This window comes from Fringilla coelebs, assembly GCF_963513975.1.
Source record: "Fringilla coelebs genome assembly, chromosome: 9".
Taxonomy (NCBI): Eukaryota; Metazoa; Chordata; class Aves; order Passeriformes; family Fringillidae; genus Fringilla; species Fringilla coelebs.
Window position 1 is genome coordinate 29,731,375 of NC_140067.1, and position 24,093 is coordinate 29,755,467.

Here is a 24,093-nt window from a genome sequence, read left to right on the forward strand (position 1 = left end):
GCTCTTCTTTTTCTAATAAATTGCCTAGGTGGGACTTTTTGGGTTTTGTCCAATTTGCTATCCTTAAATTTGAAGTCCCCCAAGCTTAGAAGATGCTTTTTTCATTTAATTAAAAAGAGAAACTTCTAAATTTCTTCCCTTTTTAAAAGAGCAAAAGAGAGTTTTGTCACTCTGTCACAACCACGTCCCCAAATCTGCACATCCTTTAAATCCTCCAGCAGTGGTGACTCCAGCACTTCCCTGTGCCAGGGATTTACAGCCCTTTTTGGAGAAGTTTGTCCTAATGTCCAATGTGGACCTCACCTGGTGCAACTTGAGGGCAATTCTTCTCCCCCTGTTGCCTGGGAGAAGAGACCAAACCCCATCTGGCCACAGGGAGTTGTAGATGTGGTGGTTTTAGTGTGAAATCAGGTGGAAATACTAATTTTATGTAGTGGTTTTGGGGTTGTTAATTTTAGATTTTTTTTTTAAATTTTGAGATTTTTTTTAATTAATGATGAGGTATAGTGTTGGTTGATTATTAGTGTATTTAATTTTTGTTGTGAGATAGGATTAGAAAAAGGTAAAGTAGGTTTAAAATTTTTAAAGGGGATAAAGAAAACTTTATAAATAGTAACTAAAAGGGGAAAAGTAGTAAGAATCAAAATAAACTCTTCAGATTACTCCTTTTTTCTTATATTTTTTTCTTTTCTATTGATAATGTAAGGAAATAAACCTTAAAATTTTTAGTTAGTTTATATTTAAAATGGGGTGTTTTTTTAGTTTAGTTAGGGAGAGAAACTTTAAGAAAAAAAAGTTATGGAGACTTTTTTTTATAAGAGGAAAAAAATAGTTCCCTAGCATGACAGTAGGGCCTTTTGTCCAAGGTGAGCCCTCCCAGCTCCCTCAGCAAATATAAATTTCAAACCCCTCTCCCCTTTGCTTCCTGGGATGGTGGAGCTGGAGCATCCAAAGCCACCAGTGCCACCTGTGCCAGCCCAGGGAAGGAGCAAGAAGAAAACCAAAATACTCCTTAGCCCCTCTCTCAGACCACAGAGCCAGTCCCAAAGCCAAACTCCCCTCCAAGAGAAATCCAAGTCCTCCAGGCTCCCAGGCACAAAAAAAGCAACAACACCCCACAATTCTTCTATTTCAACCCCTGCTGTGATTTCTGCTTCACAAAGGCAAAGCTGACACGGGGAAAGCAAAAAGCAAGCCCAGGGATGAAATAACCCATGTGGAAATCAGCTTGTTGTAATGCTGCCTGCAAATTCCAGGGGCCACACTTGCAGACCTGGTAGAAGGGTGGAAAAGCAGATCTTAAAATGGTGATAACAGCCACACAGGGGGATTCCAGAGTAAGCAATTTCTTTCAGAGATTGCTAAAGTGGTTTTCCTGCCGTCTCCCTCTCCCCTGAAGCGTTAATCCACAAGGACACAGCCCCCCACCACTTTATCCCAGTGGGAAAGCAGAGTTTCCCCAAACCTGGGGCATGGTTAGCAGCAGGAGCCTGCCCTGCCTTGCTGCCCCAGGGGATGAAGGTGATGGCAGAGCACCCCTGTGGTTTCCCAGCACTCCTCCTGCATCCCCCAGGAACTGCATCCCTCATCTTCTTTTTTTAAAAAAAAAAAAGCCAAAAAATCCATTTTTCTGTCTCCAAGTAGGAAAAGGAGTGAGCACCCACAACCTGTGCACCACAAGACCCCAGGGAGAACAGGAGGGCCCAGCAGTGCTGGGAACTCCAGCTCTGGCCACCACCCTCCTCCTGCATCCCCCAGGAACTGCATCCCTCATCTTCTTATTTTAAAAAAGACTAAAATCCATTTTTGGGGCTCCAAGTAGGAAAAGGACTGAGCACCCACAACCTGTGCACCACGAGGCTCCTAAGAGTCCCTGGAGAGGGCAGGAGGTGCAGCCCAGCAGTGCTGGGAACTCTGGCCACCACCTTCCTCCTGCATCCCCCAGGAACTGCATCCCTCATCTTATTAAAAAGAAAAAAAGACAGAAATCCATTTTTGGGGCTCCAAGGAGGAAAAGGACTGAGCACCCACAACCTGTGCACCAGGGAGAACAGGGGGTGCAGCCCAGCAGTGCTGGGAACACCAGCTCTGGCCACCCCCCAGGTGAAATCAGCAGCATTTAATGCTACCAAGGCCACAAACTCTCATTCAATTAAAAGCCAAGGAAGGTCCCTGCTCCTTTCCACAGCTGGGCACTAACAGCTGGTTCTTTGCAGAGGAACAGGAGGCACCTTATTTATGGTCCAGGCTGTTGGGAAGGAGGTGACAGAGCACGACAGTGACATCAGTGACAGGGCACCTCTGCCCAGCTGTGCTGATGGGGCTGGGGAGATGATTGGGATGCCCACAGGAGTCCTAGAGAGCCCCCAGTTTAGCAGCCAGGGCAGTAAAGAGGGGTTCCTGCAGGGAAGGCACAGCTTTCAGAGCTCACAGCTCCCAGGTTTTCAGACCCAGGTGATGAATCAGCAAATCCCAGACAGCGAAGGGATCAGCTCCAGCCTTCCCAGCAAGGACACCCCGAGCAGCAGCAGAGCAGACTCACTCAAACAATCCCCTGAGCTCCATCAGAGCATCAATTGCCCATCTGTTCCCCATGGCCTCACACCCCTCCAGCAGGACTCCAGCACGGGCAGTGCTGCTGCTGATTGCTCCAAAGGCTGGGAAGGGGACACAAAACAGACACCAAACTGAAGTTTTTTTGGTCTGAACTCTCAGGTGGTTCAATCCTGCTTAATTCCCCCACTGACACAGCAAGATCCTGACACTGCCTTCTCCTCCAGGAAGAGGAAAATCAAACTGCTTCTCCCTGATATTTACAGGGATCTTTTACCCTTGCTGGCACTTTCCCTTTCCCCAGAGCCTTTTCCACACCCAGTCTCTGTGCCCCAGCCCATGCCCAGCCCCTGCTGCCCACAGCACTGACAGGAGAGCAGAAAAGGGACTAAATTAAGCAGGAAGCAGGTTTTGCAGGGAGACAGCCATTAACACAAGAGCAAGGCTCAGGGCAGGTGGCTGGCACCAGCCCCAGGCATGCACAGGCTACACATGATACACTGGCAAACCACTCAATATACTCAATTAAATATAAATATAAATATAAATATAAATATAAATATAAATATAAATATAAATATAAATATAAATATAAATATAAATATGTAATAGATAATAGATAAATATATTTTATATTATATTTATATATTATATATTTCTATATTTTATATAGAAAGAGACATAAAATATATATTATATAATATTAAATATAAATATAAATAGATAAATAGATAATAGATAGATATATATTTTTCTATTATATTTATATATTACATTTCTATATTTACATTATATATTATATATAAATAGACATAATATATTTATTATATGATATATAAATATGTAGTTTCTCTATTATATTTATATATATTTTTATATATAATATATAAATATACATTAAATGTATATATTATATAAGAAACATAAATATAAATAAATATATATATAACTATAAATATAACTATAAATATAAATATAAATATAAATATAAATATAAATATAAATACTTAATTATACCTGGGCAACAGGTGCTGTGGGTGAGTCTCTAATCCCACTGACGCACCAGAAACAGACATAAAATTGAAGTTTTTTGGTCTGAACTCTCAGGTGGTTCATTCTTGCTTAATTCCCCCACTGACACAGCAAGATCCTGACACTGCCTTCTCCTCCAGGAAGAGGAAAACCAAACCCTGGTGGAAAGATCAAGCCTTTGCAATGAACTCTCCCCATTCTACTCCAGTCTAGGTTTCACAATCCATCTGTCCACACCCACGGAGGGACCCTGGGACAGACTCAGCGAGGAAGGGACCCCAATGCTGACAGCCTGGGGTTTAAAACCAGCCTTTCCCCCCATGCCAGAGTCCCTCCTGCAGCACTTTATCCCATCCAGTCTGCCTCCAGCCACTCTGCAAATCCCCGGGCGTTATGGGAACCAGGGTACAAAAACATTCCCGCTGCAGTGACGCCAAAATTGCTGCTGAAATTAGGCTGGGAACAGAACAGGCACGGTTCCTTCTAGCCCACAAACTCCAACGTGCGATATGGCACTCTGGGATCTCCTGGAGCTTTTTATCCAGCTTTGCCCTCAAGCTGCTCTCTGGGCGCCCCAAGGGCTTGGGCATCAGCAGCTTCCAACCACAAGAGCTCAGCCCAGCCACTCCCTGCTCCATCAGCACAAAGATCTCAGCTCCCTGCTGGGCGCTGAAATGCTGGCACTGCCCCAGAGAAGGGGTCTGAGCCCAGCTCTGAGGCTTTCCCAGGCCACCAGACATCCTCTGCCTGCTCTGCAATGCCCAGGAAACGTGTCCACTCTCACAGAGCAGCCCTGGCGAGCACAGGAGGAGCAGGCAAGGGAGGAAGCCTGCCCAGGCACAGCCTCCAGGCAGTGGGATCACTGCAGGACATGACCAAGAGGTTTTGCTCTCTGCAATGAGTCAGAGATGGGGAGCATGCCCTTAGAGCTGCCTTTGCCTGGAGGCAAGGAACACACCCAAATTCTGGAAAGATTAACCCCATTTCCATGTCAGAGATGGGGACCATGCCCTTAGAGCTCCCTTTGCCTGGAGGCAAGGAACACACCCAAATTCTGGAAAGATTAACCCCATTTCCATGTCAGAGTTGGGGACCATGCCCTTAGAGCTCCCTTTGCCTGGAGGCAAGGAACACACCGAAATTCTGGAAAGATTAACCCCATTTCCATGTCAGAGTTGGGGACCATGCCCTTAGAGCTCCCTTTGCCTGGAGGCAAGGAACACACCCAAACTCTGGAAAGATTAACCCCACTTCCACCGCGAAGGAAACTCTGGATCTTCTGAGCTTCCAGCACACAGAAAGAACCTCCATCCAGCTCAGCCTCCAAGCAGGACAATCACTGCAGGACATACCCATGAAGTTTTGCTCTTTGAAATTAGTCAGAGATGGGGACCATGCCCTTAGAGCTGCCTTTGCCTGGAGGCAAGGAACACACCCAAATTCTGCAAAGATTAACCCCATTTCCATGTCAGAGTTGGGGACCATGCCCTTAGAGCTCCCTTTGCCTGGAGGCAAGGAATACACCCAAACTCTGGAAAGATTAACCCCACTTCCACCACAAAGGAAACTCTGGACCTTCTGAGCTTCCAGCACACAGAAACAGCCTCCAGCTCACCCTTTAAGCAGTGGGATCACTACAGGACATACCCATGAAGTTTTGCTCTCTGCAATGAGTCAGAGATGGGGACAATGTCCTTAGAGCTGCCTTTGCCTGGAGGCAAGGAACACACCCAAATTCTGGAAAGATTAACCCCATTTCCACCACGAAGGAAACTCTGGACCTTCTGAGCTTCCAGCACACAGAAAGAGCCTCCAGCTCAGCCTCCAAGCAGGAGGATCACTGCAGGACATACCCATGAAGTTTTGCTCTTTGAAATGAGTCAGATATGGGGACCATGCCCTTAGAGCTCCCTTTGCCTGGAAGCAAGGAACACACCCAAATTCTGGAAAGATTAACCCCATTTCCATGTCAGAGATGGGGACCATGCCCTTAGAGCTCCCTTTGCCTGGAGGCAAGGAACACACCCAAATTCTGGAAAGATTAACCCCATTTCCATGTCAGAGTTGGGGACCATGCCCTTAGAGCTGCCTTTGCCTGGAAGCAAAGAACACACCCAAATTCTGCAAAGATTAACCCTACTTCCACCACAAAGGAAACCCTGGATCTTCTGAGCTTCCAGCCCACAGAGAGAGCCTCCAGCTGCCCAGCCAGAGCAGCACTACTCACGTTGTACAGGACTGTGGTCCACCCTTCCATGGTGATGCACTGGAAGACAGTCAGCACAGCAAAGAGGATGTTGTCGAACTGCGTGATCCCGTCGTTGGGACCGATCCACTCCCGGCACTCGTAGCCCGGGGGGCAACCCTGCACCCCGCAGGGATGGGGAGGGTCCAGCTCCTCTAGTTCACCTGCAGCACACAGCAGAGAGCCAAAGGAGGCAGAGGTGAGGGACAGCTCATCCCAGCTCTTTTCCACTCGTGGGATGTGGAGAGGGTGCCTGTCACATTTGTATTTTCTGGGAAAATCCCTTCGCCCAGGATGCTTCTCCTGGGAAGCTGAGAAGCCTCAAAGAAAAGGAAAACAATATTATCTCATTTGCTTCTCCTGTGTTTTGCTGCTTTGGGATGTGGTTGGAGATTGTTTATCCAACAGGTGATTGTTTCATTGGTTTAATGTGAATTGTTTTGACCCATTGGCCAATCAGGGCCAAGCTGCGTCAGGGCTCTGGAGAGAGCAATGAGTTTTGTCATGAGTTTTCATCATTATCTTTTAGCCTTCTGTAAGTATCCTTTCTGTATTTTTCAGTATTCTTTAGTTTAGTTTAGTATTCTTTAGTATAGTTTAGTATTCTTTAATATAATATAGTATCTTAAATATTATAATATACTTAAATATTATAATACTTAAATATTATAATACTTAAATATTATAATACTTCAATATTATAATATAATACAGTATCTTTAATATAATATAGTATCCTAAATAAATATATATAATAGTATCTTAATATAAATCAGCCTTCTGAGGACATGGAGTCAGATCCATCATTCCCTCCCGCCATGAGGGCACCCCACAAATACAGCAGGTGCCCAGCCCTTGTCCCCACCTGAATTGTTTGTGTAGCAGGCTCGGTGCAGCTTCCCGCTGTAGAACTCCAGGCCAATGATGGCAAACATGAGGATAGCAAAAAAGAGCAGCAGGCCGATCTGCAGGAGAGGCACCATGGCCTTCATGATGGATTTCAGGACAATCTGCAAGCCTGGCAGTGGAGAGGAGAGGAGAGAAAGGGCACAGCTCAGAGCAGCAATGCTAACCCCCTTCCAGGAACACATCCATCCCAAATTGGTTTTTTATGTTTTTTAGGTTCTGGGCTGCTTTCGTGTGTGGGTCTGGGCTTCACATGAGGGGATGGTGAGCTCTGTGCACAGAGCAGGGAGACAAAACAATTCCTGCTCCAGCTGGGGACCAAGGACAAATGATCCAAATCTCAGCCCAGGAGCACAAACCCCGTGGGCTGGAGAGAGAAAAACAAGGATGGGACTGCAGGGGCTAAAGCTGGGATGGGACAATGAACTGCAATGTGCAAATGGAGCAGAACTGATCAAAGTGTCAGACCCTGTGACCTGTTGTGCATTTTGTGACCATTTTGGTCCATCTTGGGTGCAGCCCTGGCTGGGCTCTGGTGCTGCCCAAGGTGGATCCATGGAGGCCTTTTAATAAATCCCTGCTTTATTCTTCAGCTCTGTCCAACCTCTGCTCTGGCTCAGCTCTCACGAGGCATCAGGACAAGGTGGCACAAGGACCTCTCTCCCCCCAGGGACATCAGGGATGGATGCAGACACCCAGGGAGGAAGATCAGGAGCATCCAGGACAAGGTGGCACAAGGACCTCTCTCCCCCCAGGGACATCAGGGATGGATGCAGACACCCAGGGAGGAAGATCAGGAGCATCCAACTTACTGGGAATGCCCGAGACGAGCTTCAGCGGCCTGAGCACGCGCACGGCCCGCAGCGTCCGCAGGTCCACGTGGGTGTTGAAGTGTGTCCCGGCCGTGGCGAGGATGCTGTGGGCACACAGGGACAGAGCAGGGTCAGGCCAGGGAAAGCCCTTGGCCACCTCATGGTGTCAAAGCAGGCCGGGGGGAAGCCACGAGCCTGAGATGGAGAGTGCCATGCTCTCCCGGCTGAGCTCGCCCACCGAGGGGACTTTCTGGGTTTGTCATCTCCTGGGAGCAGCCAGAGGTTTTATTGTTTGATATTGTTTATTTTTTTGTGCTTGTGCTTGTTAGATAAACAGGTTTTTTCCCACTTTTCTCCGAGGAAATCTTTTCCTGAGCCAGCTGGGGAAGCCGTGAAGCTTCTCAAGCCATGCCCCTGGGCAGGGACAAAGATTAACTCCTCCCAAAGGTCAACGAGCTTCCTTTGATGCTCACACCCCAGTTCATGGGCAGCTATGACCAGACAAAGCCACACAGGGACCCAGCAGCCCCCCCATCAATGCCCCCCACAGCCCAGGATGGCTGGGGACAGCCCCACATCACCCCCAGATCCCATCTGGGGTCTCAAGGATCATGCAGGATCCCTCTCAGGAGCGTGGCACGCTGGCCAGGAGCAGCACATCAGGGCTCTGAGTCCCTCCCCTCTGTGCTCCTGTGGCAGCACCTCCAGCCATCAGCTGCCCTGGCTTTTTCCACACACGGAGCTTCTTCCACAGAGTCCCACCTCTGGGATTGCTGAGAAGGAGCCCAGAACCTCGCACACATTCCAAAATCTATAGTAATGAAAGTTTGATGACCTTGGAAGGCAACCAGCAGGCGCAGGAAGGACTCAAGAGGTTTTCTTTTAAAACACAAAGATATTTTTTTCTTTTTTTTTTTTTTCCCAAGCCCATCTCTGAAAAACAAATTGGGGCAAGGAGGGAAGCTGGTGCACACTGAGTGCAGCAGTGGAAACACTCGGGGCCCCTGCACCTGCTCTGGGATGCTGAGGGATGCTGCACCTCAGGGATGCTGGCAGAATCCTCTCCCATCCAGGCTTGGTCCCCAAGTGCTGGGTGAGGAGCAGAGAAGTTGCAGTAGAGCAGCAGGGGGTGGGAGAGGAGGGGATGGGGAGGAGAACGGGACACAGGGAGGCAGCAACCTCAGGGTTGTTTGCAGCAATCCAAAAACCGAGGGAAATTGGGTCATTGTTCCACTAATTCATCTAATTACAGGCCAGAGCAGCTCTCTGGCGTGCTGAGCAATTAGCACTCTTTCTCTCACCCTCTCCCTGAGGTACAGCAGGTACCAGCCTGTCCCTCCAGAAAGGCGGCTGGGTTTCCTAGGATACCCTGGCAGCTCTCACATCTGCAAACTGGGTTGTTTCAGCTCCTTTCCCCAGCCTCCTCTTCCTCCCTGCCCCACTGCAAGGACCCAGCAGCAGTGGGATGCATCACCCACAACCCCCTGTGTATCACACTGCTTATCCCTGGTATTTACAGGGATCTTTTATCCTTGCTGGCACTTTCCCTTTGCACACCCAGTCTCTGTGCCCCAGCCCGTGCTCAGCCCCTGCTGCCCCCAGGAGTGACAGGAGAGCAGAAAACGGACTTAATTAAGTCAGGAGCAGCCAGAGGCTGGGGAGAGCTGTGCTGTTAAATTGGTTGTAAGATCAAAATCAATAAGTTTGATAAAGCATGGCCACTCAGCAGCATGAGGGGGGGAAAAAATCCCGTCACTTCCCACCCCTTCATCCACCCTGCCAGCAAGAGCAGGGTACCCCAGCACTCCCCAAAACACCAGCACAGGGGACACGCTTTGCCAACACCGTGCTGGAAACCCTCCTTCAGCTTTTGCTCCTCATGTCCCAGCCCCTGGAGTGGCACCAGCCTCCCAAAGGGGCAGAAGCAGCCCCAGCGCTGACTCCAGCCAGGACAGAATCAGAGAATCCCAGAATCCCAGAATCACAGACTCACAGACTCACAGAATCAGAGAATAACAGAATCACAGAATCACAGACTCACAGAATCACAGACTCACAGAATCCCAGAATCCCAGAATCACAGAATAATGAGGTTGGAAGAGACCTCCAAGATCATCGAGTCCAACCCATGCCCTGACACCTCAACCAGACCATAGCACCAGGGGCCATGTCCAGGCTTTTATTAACACATCCAGAGATGGTGATTCCACCACCTCCCTGGGAAGAGCATCCCAGCATTTTATTATTCTTTCTGTGAAAAACCTTCTCCTAATATCCAACCTGTCCCTTCCCCGACACAGCTTGGGGCTGTGTCCTCTGGCTCTGTCAGTGCTGCCTGGTGGGAGAGACTGACCCCACCTGTCTGCAGCCTCCCTTCAGGAAGGTGTGGAGAGCAACAAGGGCACCTCTGACCTCCCCTCCTGTACCTGGCTGGTGGCTCCCTGCCCCTTCCCTGCCCTCTCCCAGGGTTAAAGGAGCAGCACCCACGGGGTCAGGAGTTCTGCTGGAGCTGCTGTGGGTTCAGAGGCTGTGGGCCAGAATAAAGCTCTGGATCCAAACCCTCCATCAGAACCCACTCCTTTCCTTCCCCATTGCCCTAAAGCTTCTCCACAGAGGGAAACCTGAGGAGCAGCCCCTGTTATGGGGGGAGGCTCCATCCCAGCACCACCAGAGCTCCTGCACGCCTGGACTTGTCCCCACGTGCCCAGGGCAGCACCCAGCCAGCCCAAAGTGTCTGTGGGGTGAAACACCACCCAGCCATGGCCAAAAGTGTCTGTGGGGTGAAACACCACACACCCATGGCCAAAAGTGTCCCTGGGGTGAAACACCACACAGCCATGGCCAAAAGTGTCCCTGGGGTGAAACACCACACAGCCATGGCCAAAAGTGTCTGTGGGGTGAAACACCACACAGCCATGGCCAAAAGTGTCTGTGGGGTGAAACACCACACAGCCATGGCCAAAAGTGTCTGTGGGGTGAAACACCACACACCCAGCCAGCCAAAGGTGTTTGTGGGGTGAAACACCACACAGCCATGGCCAAAAGTGTTTGTGGGGTGAAACACCACACAGCCATGGCCAAAGGTGTCTGTGGGGTGAAACACCACACACCCATGGCCAAAGGTGTCTGTGGGGTGAAACACCACACACCCAGCCAGCCAAAAGTGTCTGTGGGGTGAAACACCACACACCCATGGCCAAAAGTGTTTGTGGGGTGAAACACCACACACCCAGGGCCAAAAGTGTTTGTGGGGTGAAACACCACACAGCCATGGCCAAAAGTGTCTCTGGGTGAAACACCACAGTGCCGCTGTTTGATTCATCACCAAGGGCCAGACAAGCCGAGGCACGTCCCATTCTCAATATTGGTGACACCAACAGAGGTGGAGCCCTCACAGCCTCACCCCTCCTCGGGCCCCCGGGGCAGGAGCAGCACCTGGCTGCAAAGTCCTCGGCTAACCCAGATTTGTTTGAAGGGCTACGGCGCTGAGCCTCCAGGCAAGGCTTGGGCGATTCCAGGGCACTCCTTCCCCGCGCTCTAAATTAGCTGCTAAGAATGGGACTCCTCTGTGACATGCAAGGTGACATGCTCCTTGTCCTCTCCGGGGGACAGGGGACATCACGAGCTCTGTGGGAAGGAGGTTTGGACAGATCACCAGACCGAGGCGGTGGCACTCAGAGCTGTCACCCGAGCTGTGACAAAAAGCTGACCCGCTGCTTTGGCACAGGTGCCTGCACATCCTCCTGCAGGCAGCGAGGGCAGAGACACCAGGACACACAGAAGCTGCTCCCAGCCAGCCCAGAGCCTCTGGGCATGGGCTGAGCAGCCCTACATCACCCTTACACCTAATAAAGCGGCTGGGAAAAGCAAAGCAAGCTCCCAGGCACGCCAGCCTGGCTGCTGGCTGCTTTTCCCAAGCCCTTCTGTGGCTGGAAGTTACACACATCCCCTCTCCTGGATAGCCAGGCTTTGCTGGTAGGCACAGACATCACTGCTGATTATAAATCCAATGCTCCAAACACACCTTGCTGCTTCGGGATCCAGCATATCTCACCTGGCAATTGTTTATTAACCTTCTAACCGTGCTTTTTATTAATTTTATTTTTTTAATAAACCCTATCAGCCAGAACTTTCTGAATTAAGGTTTCTCACAGCTCCTGAGATGGGACTTGAGCTGTGACAGACCTTTGTGCTGCCACAGGGCAGCAGCTCTGGTATCTGTAGAACAATTTAAACCCTTTTCGATCACTTACAATATCCACGTCTGATGTGCTAATAATTATTCTTTATTTTTAGGCAAGGACCCAAACTAAAATTACATCTCACCATCCAAGTTATTTGAAAAAAGCTGCCAGATTTAGGCTATAAAAATCCCAATGATCTCATGCTTTTCATCATATGTACTGGAGGAAAAAAAGAAGGGGGGAAAAAAAAAAGTGAAGGCGTTTTTATAGGTCACCCAGGCAAAGGGGTTAGTTTTACTTCTGAGGAAAGGGGGAAGAGAGACTTCAGGTGGAGAAAAGAGCAGAGAGGAGCTTTTGGAAGGATGCAAATGAGAGAGGAGGCAGGATGGGAAATATATGCTAATCCCCTGAAGTATAATTGAATAGTGAGCAATCACCAGCAGACAAAAACACTCTTTCAGGAGAGGAAAAAAAATAATAATCCATTGCTTTGTGTTTGCAACCAGGATGATGATTTGATTTTATTTATTTGGAGGCTCTAGGGAGGAGGGTGAGCTCCCACTGGGGCCACCACACCTTCGGGCTTTGGGGCTGGGCAGAGCTGGGCTCAGCCCCCAGCTCACAGCAGCTGAGCAGAGAACACGCCCTCACCTCCAGCTGAGGACCTGCACCTTTAGATGTCTTATCCCAGGGGTCAAAAGAAGGAAAAAATCCCCAAGAATAATCTCATTTTAAAGGATTCCCTGCTCTTTGGGACCGCGAAGAATAAAGCACGAGTGATGCTCGACGACACTGCCCATGCAAAGCCAACACTGAATTGGGGCACTATCCCACTCTGCAGCAGCCATCATGGCCCCTGTGCCTGTGCCTGTGCATTGCTGGCTCCCATCCCCATCATCATCCCATCTCATCCCCATCATCCCATCCCATCATCATCCCATCCCCATCATCATCCCATCCCACCTCATGCCCATCATCATCCCATCCCCATCATCATCCCATCCCCATCATCATCCTCATCATCATCCCATCCCATTCCCATCATCATCCCATCCTCATCATCATCCTCATCATCATCCCATCCCCTTCATCATCCCATCCCTATCATCATCCTCATCATCATCCCATCCCATCCCCATCATCATCCCATCCGCATCATCATCCTCATCATCATCCCATCCCCTTCATCATCCCATCCCCATCATCATCCTCATCATCATCCCATCCCCATCATCATCCCATCCCACCTCATCCCCATCATCATCCCATCCCATCTCATCTCCATCATCCCATCCCATCCCCATCATCATCCCATCCATCCCATCCCCAACATCATCCCATCCCCTTCATCATCCCATCCCCATCATCATCCCATCCATCCCATCCCCATCATCATCCCATCTCATCCCCATCATCCCATCCCCATCATCATCCCATCCCCATCATCATCCTCATCATCATCCCATCCCATCCCCATCATCATCCCATCCGCATCATCATCCTCATCATCATCCCATCCCCTTCATCATCCCATCCCCTTCATCATCCTCATCATCATCCCATCCCCATCATCATCCCATCCCACCTCATCCCCATCATCATCCCATCCCATCTCATCCCCATCATCCCATCCCATCCCATCCCATCCCATCCCCATCATCATCCCATCCATCCCATCCCCAACATCATCCCATCCCCTTCATCATCCCATCCCCTTCATCATCCCATCCCCTTCATCATCCCATCCATCCCATCCCCATCATCATCCCATCCCCTTCATCATCCCATCCCCTTCATCATCCCATCCCCATCCCATCCCTATCATCATCCCTATCCCATCCCATCCCACCCACAGCTCTCAGCCCTAAGGGACAGCACACACAGCTCAGGCCACGCTGCAAAGAGCTTCACATCAGAGACTCCAAGCAAAGGCTGAACCCCAAATCATCAGATTTGCCCTCGATTCATGCCCCCCCTGACCCCAAGCTGAGCCCCCCTCAAGTATTCCCCTCAGGGAGCACTGCTGAAACTCACACAAACCGTCCCAGCCAAGGGTGTGCTGGGTGGAGAGAGGCATAGACTGAGACAGACTAATCTCAGCCCAAAATCTGGGGCAGGCAGGGTGCTGGCTGGCATGCAAATTAATATTTATAATTAAGTGGAAAGGCCCCTGAAGGCTTGCACTGCCACCTGACTCTGCAAGGGAGACTACTTCATAATTAATACACTGGTCAAACAGCTCACAGAAAGTGAGTTACCTGATGAGCTCACCCCATTCCTGCCCTGCTTGGGGGTGAATCAATGGGGTGAATCCATCCCTGCCCTCTCTGCAGGCAGCATCATGTGCAGCAGGACATCCTCAGAGTGCTTGAGTGCCAACCTGGCTCGAGGCAGGGCCAGCGGGGTCAGGTCACCCTCTCTGAGGATGCCACAGCAGAGCACAGCCTTGGGGACAACAAGGGACAGGGACACCAGGGCCAAGTCCCGCCCTTGGCACAGTTCAGAGCAACGTCAAAGCCTCCACCACCTTCTCTTGCTCTTTCTAGGTTTCGGGGCTGTGACCCAGGTGGATTGAGCTGCTGCACAGCTCCTGCTCCTGCCCCTCCCAGCAGCTTGGAGAGGTCTGGATGGGCACAAACGACTCCCTGAGCAGTGTGATGAGGCTGGAGGACAAAATCTGCCTTTACCAGCCTTTGATCCGGGCGGTGAGATGATCCCCCTTCCTGGAGAAGCCCCCAGGATTTGGGGCATGAGGGAACATCCCCTGTCCCGGATGCTGTGGGTTGGCCAAACCCCACGTCTCCCTCCTTCCTCCATCCCCACACTGCCTCTCAGCAGAGAGAGGACTTGGCAGGGCGAGAGGATGCTGATAAAACTGCATTTGCACACACAGGACCCGGTGAAAAGCTAAAGCCACTGACAGCAGACAGGGAGCTGGCCTGAGAGAGAAGCACAGAGAGACAGAGAGCAGCAAGGGCTGATCACAGCTCGTGCCAAAGGAGGGGGAGGAGGTCTGAGAGCACCCACCTGTGTGAGCCCACCTTCCCACCGAGGATGAGGAGGGAACAGCCCCCTTTCCTCAGGCCATGCCCCCCACTCCATCTCCCAGAGCAGCGCTCATGACGGTGCCAAGAAGGCTCTGCCCCACAGGACAACGAGGGCATCCCCCAGAGCAGGAGTCCTGCCAAGGTGTCGGGGAGCAGCAGGAGCCCCTGGGGACCACAGGGGTGCCTGGCAGGGGAGGCAGTGCCCCCGGGACCAGCAGCCACGTGGGAGGGACTGACTCACTCTGCAGCTCCAGGGAAGCAGCGGGGTGGGGAGGATGGAGCCGGGATCGCGTGAGCGGCACGCGGGACGGATCCTGTGCTGGGAGGAGGGGGTGCCTGGCTCCCCCAAAGCCAGAGCCACAGCTCTGCCTGCCCAGGTGATCCCTCAGGTTGGAGCTTTTGTGTTTTCCAGATTCTGTGCTGCTTTAGTGTGTGGGTCGGGGCTTCACATGAGGGGATGGTGAGCTCTGTGCACAGAGCAGGGAGACAAAACAATTCCTGCTCCAGCTGGGCACCAGGGACAAATGATCCAAATCTCAGCCCAAGAGCACAAACAGCATGGGCTGGAGAGAGAAAAACAAGGATGGGACTGCAGGGGCTAAAGCTGGAATGGGACAATGAACTCCAATATGCTAATAGACCAAAACTTATAAAAGTATAGCACCTCATGACCTGTTGTGCATTTTGTGGCCATGTTGGGTTGTGCTGCCCAAGGTGGATCCATTGAAGCCCCTTAATAAATCCTTACTTTATTCTTTAACTCTGCCTAGTCTCTGTTCTAGGCCAGCCTGCACAAGGCATCACAGGGATCTCCACCCCCCATCCACAATAACAGGAAACCTTTTCCTTCCTCACCAGCCTGTCCCCTGGCCCAGCCAGGGAAGCTGTGCTGCCCTTTGTGTGAGGTGCTGGTCCCAGGGCCATGGCATATGGCACATGAATCATTCACCGAGCTGGGAAATTAATTATTCATCCAAACAAAGACCAAACATTTTACTAATTGTCCTGAAAGGAAAGAGCTGGGAAAGGGGGCCGGCATCAGGTTGGATACTGCCAACATTCATGAAATAAAAAGAAGGAAAGAGGGGGAGGAAAGTCTTGTCTGGAGTGATCAAAGTATTGCTGGGCTTTTGGGGTTGTCTCTTTGCTGGTTTATCCCTGTAGCACAGCACTCCTTGTAGGGGCCCAAGCTCCAGCAGGATAACCATGTCAGCATGCTGCACTTGTGCTCTGATTCCACACTTGTTCCATCTCTGGAGCTCCAAGACTGAAAAGAGCATCCAAACACACAGACCTGGGCTTGTGTGAGGTGCACTAAACACCTGAGGGCAAAATATCCCTGCCTCTCCCACGGGGGAGCTCAGGGGGAACTGTGAAAAGTGAACTTCCCAGGACAGTCATCTCAAAATCCAGGCAGCACCAAAACCAGCAAAAAAGCCAAGCTGCCCTGCTCCTCATCCCTGGGCTCACCTTGCAGCTCTGCAGGGAACACTTTCCTTGGAATGATTCCATCCTGCTTCCCACCAGCCACAGCAGGAATCAGGGCACAAGCACACACAGGATTTCCCTGGGAGGTCAGAGAGAAACACCAGGCTCCCAGCTGCTGTTTGGGCTTTGGGACAGGACTTGGAGAGCCAGGCTTTCCTGCTCAGGCTTTGCTGAGGGCATGGCAGGCAGTGCCAGCAATCCTTCACTGCTGCTTTCCCTTGGCCACGCTCCACCCCACAAAACCCTTTAATGAAAACCACCGTGCCCAAGGGCTTCACAAAAGGCACCCAGGTGTAGAGGGTTGTTAAACCCTCCCAAAAACCCTGACAGCAGAGCTGCCTTTTAGTGACCCTGGAGTTTTTATCCAGTTTTTACAGCGGCTGCTTGCCCAGCTCCTGAGCAGAACAACTTCACAAGGGCCTTTTGATTCACGTTTGGATTTTTTTCACCCATTGTGAGCAGTGTTCCCCCACCCCTTCACCTCTCACGTGTTATTGTATTGCTGCTATTAAAAAAAAAAAAGCCAATGGTGCTTTGATAATGCTCAGGCACCGGAGTGTGTGAAGCACACACCCACCTGGATATTTGCAGAGGGAGTTTAACCCTTCCTCTTCCATCTGGAAGGGTGTAGGACACAGCAGGCAGCTGTAGGGTCCTTGTGCTCTATTCCCAATGGCATCCAGGGAGCTCCTGCTCCAGCTGCTGAACTGGAGCTCTTTCAGCCTCACTTTCTCAGAACCATCAATTAAGAGGTCACCAACCTTCCCTTGCCCTTTCTGACCATTCCTGAGCCATTTTCCCTTTTGGTCCAGGTCACACAGCATCAAGCAGGTCCCAAATCCAGCCTCAGCACCCAGCTGGCTCTGGTTCTCACAGAGACAAGGTGAGCATCCCCAAACCCCAGGGGAAATGGAGATGTTCCCCTCGCTGGTTCTGCCTCAGAACAAGTAAAGGTATTTTATGCACACTTTCACATAAAATTATTTTTAGCTGGGGGAGAACAGGCTGTTTTTTCAAGCAGCAATGATGATTTGGAAACTACAGGTTACAAAGAGAGCAGGTTTACAAATGTGACTATTAGTTCCCCAGTGGAAGCTTTAGCATCAGGGAGTTTTAGGTGGGTGTTGATTTCCACTGAGATGGAAAAAAAAAAATTGATTTATTGACAGAAGAAGCAAACACCAGTTGAACTCTAGTCAGTGCCATCCACTCCTGTACAAGGTCCCAGGAGGCCACTCATGGGAGAAATCCCTCATTAGGCTCATTTCCAGCAGGGAGAAGGGGAAGAAAATCCCACTGCTCACAGAAATCCCAGCATGGTGTCTGTGACCATGATGCCACCTGCACCAAGGACCTCTCCCATCAGATACACAGCAAAAAAGGATTCCACCTGCACTGAGGACCTCTCCCATCAGATACACAGCAAAAAACGATTCCGCCTGCACTGAGGACCTCTCCCATCAGATACACAGCAAAAAATGATTCCACCTGCACTGAGGACCTCTCCCATCAGATACAGAGCAAAAAAACAGTCCAGAAAGGAGCAGCAACAACCTGTGTCACAACTGGAGGGACGAGGGCCAGTGAGTGTGGCGCTGGCTCCCTCTGGGTCGGATGCTGGGATGGGTCCTGCTCACATGGATGTTTTCTCTGGGATGCACCATCATCACACCCTGAGGCAAGCACCACCCTGCGCTTCCAATCACAGCACCCCCTCCACCACAGCCACAACCTTTCAGGAAGCCACAACAAGATCCCCAGGGCCACCAGATCTCCCCAGTCTCCATCCAGACACTTTCACATTCGCCAAGCAGAAAGTTTGAGCCGCAGAGGCAATCCCCCGCCCGCCTTGCGACACGGAACGAGCCGCCAAGCGCAAACCTTCTCCCACAAGCTGTTTGCAAGTCATTTGCCAGCCAAGGATTATTTGCTGCAGGAATTTGCCAATAATTCAGCGGATTAAACAGGCTGAGAGTTTCCTGCATGGGAGGCGCAGCCGTGGCGCCGAGGAGCAGCTTTGGCAGCACCAAGGGCAGAGGCAGGAGATGAACAGTGAGAAGGAGCCCCTGACCAGCTGGTCCCAGTGACCCCAAAGCCAGCCCAGGGTGAAAATCCATGGGTCACCTCCTCTGTCACCACATCACAGAATTTGCCTCAACAGGTCGGTGAGGCAGGCAGTGCTGGGGCAAAGCCAGCAGGTGAAGGGGCATTCCCTGGGCAGGGTTCCACCAGGGGTACAATGGTGGGGAAGCAGACACTGGAGAGCTGCACCCCGTGACTGGCAGTCCCTCCTGTTGGGGTGGGCAGCACGCTGCTGGCAGCCCTTCATGGGCAGTTGATTCCCTGGCTCGGGGCCCGGCTCAGCCCAGCACCGAGGGGAGCTGGAGAGGCTCTGCCAGTGAGTGATGGCTGAAGGCTGACTCAGCGCCTGCTGGGGCACAGCAGCCAGCCCAGAGCCGTGGGCAGGGCAGGAAGAGGGCCCTGGTGAAGCTCTCCTCCCAGCCCAGTGCTGCCCCTTGGCCCACGCCCCAGAGGATGCCCAGGTCAGGATGCAGGTGATGGGCATTTCCCAGCCCCCTGGCTGCTTCCTACACACTCAGCCCAGCGAGGCCAAAAGCCCTTCTTGTTGCTACCAACGTGTGTCCCATGCTGTCCCCAGAGGTGTGAGCGCCTGTCCCCAGGGATGTGAGCACCAGGAGCCACAGAACCTGAACCATGAGTCACTCTGCAGATGTGGGAGAGCAGCAGCCTCCCGTGCAAGGGCTGCACCTCCCACAGGCCGCCTGCTTGCTGTCCATCAGACACCCACCAGCACACCCTCCACTCCCAGGTGACGTGGTGCCACTCCCCAGCAAGGCCATCCAGGTCCCCACTGGACCAAGGGAGTCAAAATGTCCCCAGCCATGCTCTCCTCAAGCCTCCTCTGGTGCACAGTCCCACCCTGCACCTCTCCACCACGGGCAAGCAGCACCCACCACCACACCCTCCTCCTCCAAACACCCAAGCAGGTGTCACATCCCCCATGGTGCCACCAGTCTGCAAGCCAAGAGTCAGGACTGTGCAGCAGGAAGCTCCATAGAGACCCCCTGGTCGCCATGCCTCAGTTTCCCAGCTGCTCTGTGCCCAGAAAAGCTCATGGAGTGCACAGAACCCCCCGGCTCCATCTGTTTGTACACATCAAACCAGCTCCTCTGAGTGTGGTGTTTCCATCAGCAGGCAAAAAGAAACACCCACAATCCAGGCACCACACAGAGGGGGGCCCAGGGGGGTCACCCTGGGTGGGCTTCTGCTCAAGCTGACTTCCAGTGCTGGCTAACACAAGCCCAAATGCCCCTGCCTGTTTCTGTGTCACCAGGACAGCCCAGCACACGGCAAGCAGGACTCAAATCTGGGCCATGTCCCTGGCAGGTGGCACCACCAGTGACACGAGCAGCACACGTGAAGCTCTGTGTGCTACCACCCCCAGCACCCCTTCTGCGTGCTGGGATGATGAGCAGCACCACCTGGGAATGTGACCCTACCCAGACCTCATTCCCAAACCTCCAGCAGCAGGACAAGCCTGGACAGTGCTTGGGAAGGCGAGAGGGGAAGAGATTTCCCCCCTCCACATGTAGGATTTGACCAGACTCCCTCCCAGATCACACCCAGTTGCTTATCAGCTCATGCCACCAGCTTGCCTTGTGTTCAGGTGGGTGACAGGCCACCACCAAGTGAGGAAAGCCAGACATGGTGGCCTCAGAGCCAGCCCTGCTGCCCCTACAGGGAACCTCGTCTCGCAGCAAAGCCAACACAGCCCCTCCAGCACCGGCAACCATCCTCCCCTCCCTCATCAGGACAACAAAACACCACTGACAAGGGCAAACCAGGGGCTCTCCCCACGTCCTGGGGCTGGTGTCCTCACCAGGACGAGCCCCCCAGCCCAGGCCAGCCCAGCAGTGGCCCCCAGCAGGCACTCACCCGCTGAGGACCACGATGAAGTCCATGACGTTCCAGCCGTTGCGCAGGTACGAGCCCTTGTGGAAAACGAACCCCAGGGCCACGATCTTAATCCCAGCCTCGAAGCAGAAAATCCCAATGAAGTAGGGCTCTGTCTTCTCCTGCCAGAGTGAAATCAGTGATCCAGTGAGAGGGGGAGACAATTTCACATTGACCCGACTCGTGTCCCATCCCACCTCCCCCAGACCCAGCTGGGAGCTTTCCCAGCCCTTTCTCAGCCAGCAGCAACCTCAGAAATAAACAGAGGGTGGCTATGACATGCTCAGGTTGCCCAGTCCTCCCCTACCCCTTTTTAAGGGGCTTAAACCTTCCTGAACCCTTTCCATGGAGAAGGAATATGCCACAGCAGCCCCAGGAAGGATGGAGGAGCTAGTCCCGGAGGAAACCTCCTGTCTGGCCACCCCAAAATCAGAAGATATTGCCTGGTAGGACTGCATGGCTGCCCTTGGCTCAGCCCCCAGCCCAGCAGAGAGGGAAGGACACGGGGTACTCACTAATCTCCGTGACATGGGCGTCTTGTCATCCTCGGGGAGGTGCTGCTCCAGGGCCAGCACGATGCAGTTGGCAATGATGGTCGCCAGGATCATGTACTCGAAGGGAGTGGAGGGGAGTTAAGGAGCAGAGGAGAGCTGGGTGACACCCCCCACCCCTCCAGCACTCCCTTGGCTTCACCTGCTCAGCCACTGGTGCTGCTTTCCCCACAAGAACATTCCCCAGGGCAGGAGGGGGGAGCTCACCTCGGTGTTGTTTGGAAATGAGAGGGATGAGAGCCCCCCAGGACCTTCCTCCCTGCAGACCTGCCAGGCCTCATCACCTCCTCCCCAAGCTCATGAGACGTCTTTGTTGGGATGAAAACTCCCATGGGAGAGATGCTACTCATGCAAGGAGCCCAGAAGGTGGACACAGGGTTTGAAGAGGGACAACCAGGCTGGGCTTTGCCTGGAAGAAGGTTTGGCATGGTCCTTGGCAGGGTCAGGGAGGCTCTCCCTGGCATGGCACACTCTCCCTGGCATGCCAGGACTGGCATGTCCCTGTTTTCCTGCTCTTTTCCACCACCCATCAGGCAGGAGATGGGGCTCAGAAAGGGGAGGTGTCACAGGGCATGGGCAGCCCTTGTCCTAAAACACCCCCATGGGATGCAGCACCTGCACAGCATGAGGAGCATGGAGCATCCCTTGGAAGTCCTGAGGATCAATCCACCTTGTGCCCTTGCCAAGCGCCCTGTGGGCAGCAGGATGAGCCCAGGTGGCCCTGGGAGCTGCAGAGCACTTGGCACCTGATGGCACCCGGGTCTGAGCTTCAGCCAGGCAGGGTGGAAACTCCCTGTGGAGACATCCCAGCTCAGCCACACCCCAGCAAGACCCCAAGGGGCAGCAGCACCTTGTCAAAAGGACCTGGCTGGACCCATAGGAGCAATCCTAAATCCTACATCCACATCTAGGTCCTACACAGCCCTTCTCCAGGAGCTGCCCTGAGAAGTGGCAGCAGGAGCTGGTGTCTGAGGAGCTGAAGAAGGAAAGGGCAGGTTGATGCCCAGGAAAGCCCCCCAAACTCAGCTTCCTCCTGCCTTTTGATTCATGGGAGATCGAGGCAGGGACACGGAGCTCTCTCCTGCCTGGCCCAGGGCCGAGCTCTGAAAACAAAGCACTTCCAAATGACAGGGTGACCATATCTTTCCAGCTTCCCATCCATCTTTCCCAATTCCTCACAATAAAAGCCCTGCTGTCCTCAATAACTGAATGTGGAGCGATACAGCAGCGGGCAGCACACCCCTCATTCTGCTCCCTCCTTGCCAAAACAGCTCTATTACTGTCACCAGTGCCACCAGCAGCCACCCAGAGAGAGGACTGCCACTTCCCTTGTGCAAAGGGGATGTGATCCCACCTGGGATGGAATCACCCACACTCCCACCATCCCAAGCTGGCTAACCCACCACACCAGGCTTCTCCACACACAACACCCTCAGGCTGACATGTTTCAGGCAAGGAGGTGTCCAACAGCTCTGGGAAAAGGGGTGATTTTCTCTTCCAACCTCATCTTTTGGCCACTGACTACAGTGAAATGATTTCCACCAGTGGTCCTGAGCCCACGAGCAAGAGAAGACGCCTCAGTGCCAACCATGAGCACGGGAAAAGGGGAAGCATGGAGAGACCCCAGCCCTTGCACGCTGGCAAGGCAGGAGCAGGGATGGGCACAGAAACATCCCCAGAGAGATGGCCAGGAGAGGCAGCCAGGGAGAGCCCGTGGGAGCTGGGATGTATTTAACCCAGGCAGGAAGAAGAGCCAGGAGAGATACATCCAAGGCGTTTAAAAAGCCACTCAGTGAAATTAATGGTTGCTGCGTTCGAGGCAAACCCAAAGAGGGAGGCAGCAGAGCCAGCCAGGCACGGAGCAGGAGCGGCTCCCTGTGCCTGGGGAGGGGGGCCAGACTCCAAAAGTTTTCCTCTGAGGCTCCACACGAGTGAGTATTTCCCTGCACGGCTCCAGCAGAATCCTCTCCCTCCATCCCACCTCTGGCCCCCCGCTCCAGCCGGCCGCGGCGCTCGGCCCGGCGCCGCCAGCCCGTTCGGGATCTTTTTGTATCATTTTCCTGAAAGTCTGCGAGCAATTAGCACCGGCTTAAGAGACAAACAGCGTGTTAGTGGGGCGGGGCAGCAGCTCCCCAGGCACCAGGCACATTTGCCTAGATGAGGAGAAGTGTGGGAACGGCGCAGGAGCGTCCGTCTGTCCGCCCCAGCATCCCGCACTGCCACAGCCGCTGCTCCCAGAGGGGGAAAAACCCAACTGCAGCAGCGTGGGAGCCCTGCTCAGAAGGGCTGGGGGGGCTCAGGATCACCTGGCCACAACATCTGGTTGAAGGCACGAGGACAGTGCACATCTGTCCCACCCCTGCACAGGACCACGCTCCTGCTGCACCTCCAGCAAGTGAGGGAGCAGGTATCAGCAAGTCAAGGGATGGTTTGAGCTGGAAGGGACCTTCAGGATAGTCTCATTCCCACCTGCCATGGGCAGGGATGCCCCCCACTAGGCCAGGATGCTCAGAGCCCTGTCCAGCATGGCCGAGCCTAAAAGGGCAATTGCTCCCCAAAGCACTGACCTCAGCACGAGATCACTGCCAAAAGTCACTCCCCAAACCCCACTGGCCCAGTTTCTGCAGGAGCTGAGCCTGGGTCATCACATCCAGAGCTGTGTGAGACATCAGCCCCATGGAAACCAGCCCCCACAGCTCCAGCTGTGCCAGGTTTTGAGTTCCAAGAGGAAAAGAAGCTCCCAAGGGACAGCAGGAACATCTGGCTGAACTGAGGCATATTTTATCTTTACTTCTGCCAAGCAAGCCGCTGGACAACCCTCTACCAGTGCTTTGTTTTCTCCCACACCAGATGAAAAATTACAAAACCTCTCAGCCACCCAAAATGCAGAGTAGCCCTCGCCTCCCTCCAGGCCAAGTAATGAGAGCCCATCTCCCTCCAGCCTTCTCCTCCTCCTCCTCTTCCGTCTGGCTGCTCCTGGAGGATCATTAGGGAGCCGATAAAAATAGGTTTTCTTATTGATTTATCTCCTTTACCCAATGCTCTCTCCCCTGCACCGTTGACTTGTTTCCTTAGCAACTGGGCTGATCCCTGTGCACGCCACACCTGCAGCTCCACGCTTCCCTCAGGATGCCTTCGAGGCAGGGACGGTGACCCCAGGCCATGGGGCACCCCCCAGGCTGCTGCTGGAGCTCCTTGGTGGGTCTGGCAGGAAGATCTTCCAGCTGTGACCTTCCTCTTCACCTTCCTCGCCAGCCAGAAGCTCCAACCAGCCCACCCAGAGCACCCACCTGGGTAAGG

The 24,093-nt window shown here is 52.7% G+C and overlaps 1 protein-coding gene across 1 annotated transcript in view; it reads right to left on the reverse strand.

Moving 5' to 3' along the window:
* Positions 1-24,093, reverse strand: part of CACNA1E (calcium voltage-gated channel subunit alpha1 E) — a 99,648-nt gene that overhangs the window by 70,426 nt on the left and 5,129 nt on the right. Inside the window, exons 2-6 of the mRNA XM_084210998.1 lie at positions 20,758-20,853; positions 20,225-20,364; positions 7,549-7,652; positions 6,696-6,848; positions 5,813-5,994 (exon numbers count right to left, since the gene is read on the reverse strand). Coding sequence (XP_084067124.1) covers positions 5,813-5,994; positions 6,696-6,848; positions 7,549-7,652; positions 20,225-20,364; positions 20,758-20,853 — 675 coding nt within the window. The remainder of the gene's footprint in view (positions 1-5,812; positions 5,995-6,695; positions 6,849-7,548; positions 7,653-20,224; positions 20,365-20,757; positions 20,854-24,093) is intronic.